Source organism: Micropterus dolomieu, linkage group LG10, assembly GCF_021292245.1.
Source record: "Micropterus dolomieu isolate WLL.071019.BEF.003 ecotype Adirondacks linkage group LG10, ASM2129224v1, whole genome shotgun sequence".
Lineage (NCBI taxonomy): Eukaryota > Metazoa > Chordata > Actinopteri > Centrarchiformes > Centrarchidae > Micropterus > Micropterus dolomieu.
Genome location: NC_060159.1, coordinates 28,402,486 through 28,408,580, shown reverse-complemented (window position 1 = coordinate 28,408,580; position 6,095 = coordinate 28,402,486). Strand labels below are relative to the sequence as shown.

Here is a 6,095-nt window from a genome sequence, read left to right as displayed (position 1 = left end):
CCACTTAATGGCCAAGCCCTCTTTTTCCACAGTAGAATACTGAGACAGATCCATTGTGGGAATGTACTTGGCAGCTCTTGGCAATTAATCTGAGCATCAAACTCTGAGATGGCATTGAGCTTCCAGAAATCAGTGCAGATGCGGAGAGAACCATCCTTCTTTAAGCAAACAACATTCTCAACGAGGGTGGTTCTTCCAGGACTGGCAGCAAAGAGGGCAGGGGTCTTCTGGAAGACTTGGAGGAGCTGTGTGGCTTGCTCTGGTGCAAGATGGGCAAGAAGGGGAGGAGCAGTTGCAGTGCTAGGTTCCAGTCCCACCTCCTCTTCCATCTCCATGTCCACCTCCCTCACCATCAGAGCCTGCTCTGGAGCTGGAATTGAACACCCCTCCACTCTTTCTGTAAATTTACATGGTAGGTCTGTTTTGGTTTCTTCTTAACTGGGTAATGGACCTCATAAGTGGCTGGACCCATCTTGCGGAGAATGATGTCTGGCCTTTTGCCATTTTGCCAGGAGTTTGCTGTTAGAAGAAGGGAAAAGCAACAGGACTTTTTGGCTGGGCTGTTGCTGCACCTGTTGGTCATAGCAGATCCTCTGGCTTTTCTGGGCCTCACGCAGGTTGATCTCTGCCTCCTCCTGGTATCTTGCCAGCTGATCCCTGATCTCTAAAACAAACTGCTTCACCCCTCTGTCACTTGAAGTGGTGGATGGGGTGTCCCAGCCCTTTCGGACTACATCCAATGGCCCCTGCACATCCCAGCCATATAGCAGCTGAAATGGGGAGAACCACGTAGACGCCTGGGGAACTTCACGGCATGCAAAGAGCCGAAACAGCAACCAACAGTCATTATCCTTGCCAGTGTCATCCACAAACTTCTGCAGCATCTTCTTCGGTGTCTGGTTGAACCATTCAACCAGACCGTCCGTCTGTGTATGGTACGGTGTGGCTTTGATTGCTGAGAAGCCCAGTTGTTTATGGAAGAGTTGCATCAACTTGGAGGGGAAATTAGTTCCCTTGTCAGTCAGAATCTTGTCCGGTATCCCCACCCTGGAAAACAGTTGTACCAAAACACGCATAACAGTGGCAGCAGTAATGGTGCGCAGGGGAAAGGCCTCAGGGAAACGAGTAGCATAGTCGCACACTACCAAAATATACTGATGACCCCCACTGCTTTTCACCAGAGGGTCCACAATGTCCATGGCAATTCAGCAGAATGGATTGGCAATTTTTTTTTGACGTGTGGTGGGCCATGTGGTGGAATATCTCTGGGTGTCTGTGTATATGCAGGGCCAATAAAAACATTTACTAATGCAAAGATACGGTGGCCAAGATGCCCAGCCCATTGAAGTGTGTGTGCCAACTGCATGACCAGAGATCTACAGCTAGCAGGGACTACTAGACGTCTATGGTCATCATCAACTGCATACAAAACATCATCATCAACAATAAATCTTTCCTTTCTCCCACAATTTCCAATTGTACCTTCTACTGCCTTAGCAAATAAAGTTTCAGAGTTTTCCCTCTGCAGTTCAGAAATATTTTCAGGCACTTCCCACATTTTATCAGACTGCAAACCTATTTGTTCAGGTTCTGGTGGCTTTGGCTGGTTCTCAAAGCTGCGTTGTCGGAGGGATTTTCTTGGCCCCTTGGTGCCCCCCGACTACTGTCCAAGTCTGGGAGTGATTGCACACCAGGTTTCCCCAGGGCTCGAGTAATCACAGGGCAAGACAACTTCACATAAACCTTCCCTTCCTCCCCAGAGTTAATTTCCACTGGCAGTTCAGTTTCCTGTAATAAGTCTATGTCCATGAGAACCCAAAATGACATCTACAGGCAAGTGTTCAACCACCCCAACAGTCAACAGGTAAGGCTGTTCATCAATGGTAACGGTTATATCGGCTATGGGATAAGGGTTCTTATCTCCATGAACACACAAAATGTCCGTTTGTCTACTGTAGTCCACACTGCCTACTGGTACCAAACTGTGCTTAACCAGAGACATGAAGCTACATGGGCTCATGCTCCTTCACCCAGGTCCTCACCTCGATAGGAAGTACCCGAAGTAGCTGCTCCAAGATGAAGGCCTCACCAAGTTCCTCCTTGGTGTGCTGCTCTGGCCGGATTCAGCGCCGGAAGAGGCCCTTAAGGCGGTAGTAGGTCTCGGTGGAAATCTCTCCAGGTGGTATCATCGTTGATCGGAACTGTTGCAGTACTGCCAAACTTGGTCAGCAGCGCCGCCTTCAGGCCTGTATAGCAGTTGGCTTGCTCCTCATCCATTGCAGTATAGGCCTCCAATGCCTTTCCAAACAGCAGGGGAACAAGTCTGCATTCCCACTCACTCTCTGGCCGTTTCCACATTTTGGCAATGCGTTCAAAACGTAGCAAATTATTTTCAATGTTCTCACCCATCTGATATGGCGGAATTTTTGGCTCATTATAATGCCTCCATTCTGACCTTGGCTGGTCATCTCTGCCGCTCAAGTCATTGAACTGGAGAGAGGTGTGTGTGTGTTTGTGTGTTTGTGTGTGTGTGTGTTTATGCACTGTCCGCACTCAGTGATGGAGCCACTGCACATTCTGACTACACATTTGTATTTGTTGTGGGTAGTAGTACAGATGCTTGCTCGCTACATTATGTTTGTTACAGATTGTTTTACGCAAGGTTAAATTAGAAGAAAATGTTCCAGGTTCTTACATTTATTGTCCTTCTGTTGAATTTTCTGCTTTCCAACACCGGGAACCGGCTACTGCAAAATAAATCTGTTAACAGCTTCCTACTGCGTACTACTATGAAACGCAGTATGCTATATGTAGTACATACTGCGGTCGCAGGTAGTATGTAGTAGGGCTGGGCTATAAAACAATAATGATAATTATATAATTTTCCTCATTAACAAAATAACAAATGTTCAATAAGTGTTTAATTTAAATCATTTGAATCCGGAACGAATCAGCACTTAATGTTTCTACTAAGATATTTATCCTCGTGCATATTTATTGAAAACAGATTTTCTCAGAATAGTTCAGAATGTTCTGCTTCAGATTTGTAAAGTGATCCACTGTTTGGCATCAAGTGTTTGTTCTGAGCAGAAAGAAAAGTTTAAAACCACATTAACTTTCACTCAGGAGCCAAAATCAGCCTTTAAACACATTTATCCTGAGAATTATAGATATTTAATGATATGAAATACTTTTATAGTGATAACATTTTTGGCCGTACGGCCTTGCTCTGTAGTAGACAGTTCAGATTACAGCAGCTCAGAGGGCAGAGGTCAACATTGAGGGGAACACACAGTCAGCAGCAGCAGAAGGAAAATGTGTGTGTGGATTTAAAGTTTTTCACTGCAGGTCGACACAGTGACGCTCAGAGTTTGTGATTTTAAGACATAACGTTCAAAATATCAACAACAAAGTCTCTGAATCAGAAACGATGACACAGTAACTCTTAATCTGCCTGACGACGAGGAGTTCATCCAAAAATCAGTTGTCAGTTTCAATTAGGTCCTGCAACAAATCCAAATTTAATTAAAGCTGCAAGCAGCATTGGGCGGTACAAAATCCAATTGAAATGAATGGGATTTTCCGACTGTATTTGAGCTTCGATCACAGCGCCCCCTATAGGCCCGAATTACACCAAATATTTGGGGTGTCATCAGGGGCCCATGGGGAACAATTGCTCCAAATTTGGTTTAAATCGGACTTGGTTATGGAGCTATAAAATTAATGTAAGTCAATCGGATTTTTTTTGAATAGCGCCAGCTAGTGGCTAACTGCACCAAATTTTGCACAGCTCCTCAGGGGGGCATAGCACATAAGGTCCTCAAGTTTGGTGTTGATCGGCCATTCCTACCCTAAGATATGACATCACTTCCAATTTATAGCGTTTTTCGCAAACATTTGTTAGCGTATAATTGTAACAGTTTTTGTCGTATCAAAATGTCCTCTACAAACTTTCATCAGCTTGGTCCAGAGATTATATGTGCCTAGGATTTGTGCGGATTTTTGCGCCTGAGTTACGTGCAGTGGACTGGACCTACTCTATGAGTTTCCCGTCCCTAGCAGTTACCGTTTAGGCCTTAGTATGAGTTTTATGTACAGAAGAAAAAAAGAATAATAAAAATCAATTACAATAGGGTTCCCAGCTCCGCTGGTACTGGGAAACGCGATACCTTGCATTCGCAGGTTCCCAGCCCACTCTGGGTTGGACTCCTAAAAACTCTGTTTAGTCCAGTAACGGGGAAGAGAGAGAGGCCACAGGGAATTAGAGTTTTTGTTAATGCAGTTTGGTTTAGTTTATTGTCCTCTAACCAACGCAGCTTAAATCCTGCTGCATGTAGTAGTAACGTGTGTGTGTGTGTGTGTGTGTGCAGAAGCAGAAGCCTAAAAGAGTGAAGGCCATCTACAACTGTTTTGCTGATAATCCAGACGAGCTGACGTTTACTGAGGGGGAGGTGATCGTGGTGGAGGGGGAGGAGGACAACGAGTGGTGGGTGAGTAAACATCATCAGCGCCGCCTCCTGCAGGTTTATCAGAGATGTGACTTCCTCTGTGCTCAGCTGGGCTCTCTGCGCTGTTTCAGGTCGGCCACGTTGAAACGGATCCGGCCAGGCGAGGAGTGTTTCCTGTCACCTTCGTTCACTTCATCACCGAGTGACGTCACAGGGAGATAATTTACGCTGTTCACTTCCTGTTCTGTCCTCTATCACGGCTCTGTCTGCGTGGACACAGAAAGGACAAAGACACAAAGTGGATCCTCTGGATCCAGACCTGAACCTGACTGCACCCCCACGATCCCCTGAAACAAAACACTGAAGCTGCTTTTTGTTGCACCTGACGGCTTCATGTTGTTCCCACACCATGACTCCATCTTTGTTTTGTTTTTTACTTCCTTCTTCAAACTCACAGAACTTTATTTTAAATTCTAGTAGAGATGAAAAACTTTCCAAAGATCCCAAATGTGTCTAAATGTTTTTAAAATTCAGCCAACAGAAAAAGAATCTTTGACTGGATGGCAACAACAAGGAGCTTCAGGGAAGATCTGCAGCAACACCAAATATCAGATATCTAACTGCTGCTGCTGCCTCTTGGATCCAACGACAGGAGATCTGAACGCTCCTGCACTCAGTGATAAACGACAGAGTCCAGACCTGATCCCCCTCCGACACGAGCCGGACCTGACCTCGCTGATGCTCTGGTGTCTGAACAGGATCAAATGCCTGCAACTGCTTCAACATCTGGAGGACGGACGTGGAGCCGTCCACATACTTTTGGCCACGTGGTGTATCTGCTTTGTGAGAAGCTCTCAGTGTGCTGCTGGGATCAAACCTGTGACTCTGTGTTTCCAAAATGTTTTCAGGAGATGATTCTTCTTCTAAATCTTCTTCTTCTTATTTGAACGTGTCGGCTGAAGGGAAACTGTGTGGCTGTTTATGAGAGGAGGGTTAATGTTAACGTCCACTTTGATTTGACTCATTAAAAACAGCTAAAACGACTCCGCTGGGCTTTTTAATGGACACACTCTGTTTTACTGTCTTCTTTCTTTCTTTTTACTTTCTTCTTCATATAATTTCAACTCTCCTCCCTCTTTTAAATTCATCCTTTCTACATTTATTCTTTCTTTACTTTTTCCCCCTCTTGACCTGCAAATAATGATTCTTTTCCATCTCCAGAGCTCAAGCTGACGTCTACAGAGCTAGCAGGTTTATTGCCAACTACATTTTTACATATGAGGAATTTGCCTCGGTGTGTTAAATAGAGAGAAAGTCAAGCGATCCAAAATGTACAAGTGTAAAAAATAATACAACAAATAAACAGGATATTTGACAGGAATGTGCAAAAATTCACCTCCAAAACTCACTCAAACCATCAAAACACAGAAGTATAATTTGTTAAAAATGTTGTGAAAAATAGCAAAAAGTAATGTTAACTGACAAATGAAAATGCTTTGAGAAATGTTTGTTTGCACAATAAGAAAACCTGCAGTGCAGTTTAAATATAGACGAAACAAATGTGCACTATCCAAAAAAAGTACCCCCAGACCTCCCCATATATTTCATCATCACATCTGAGCCCTGATGTCCACTTTTCAACACAAA

The 6,095-nt window shown here is 44.4% G+C and overlaps 1 protein-coding gene across 1 annotated transcript in view; it reads left to right on the top strand.

The window, feature by feature from the left end:
- The window catches only part of asap2b (ArfGAP with SH3 domain, ankyrin repeat and PH domain 2b), a 44,301-nt gene extending 38,809 nt beyond the window's left edge, over positions 1–5,492 (top strand). The window contains exons 28-29 of the mRNA XM_046059911.1: positions 4,371–4,490; positions 4,580–5,492. Of these exons, the coding sequence (XP_045915867.1) occupies positions 4,371–4,490; positions 4,580–4,654 (195 nt within the window). The 3' untranslated portion in view covers positions 4,655–5,492. The remainder of the gene's footprint in view (positions 1–4,370; positions 4,491–4,579) is intronic.
- Positions 5,493–6,095: the final 603 nt, after the last annotated feature.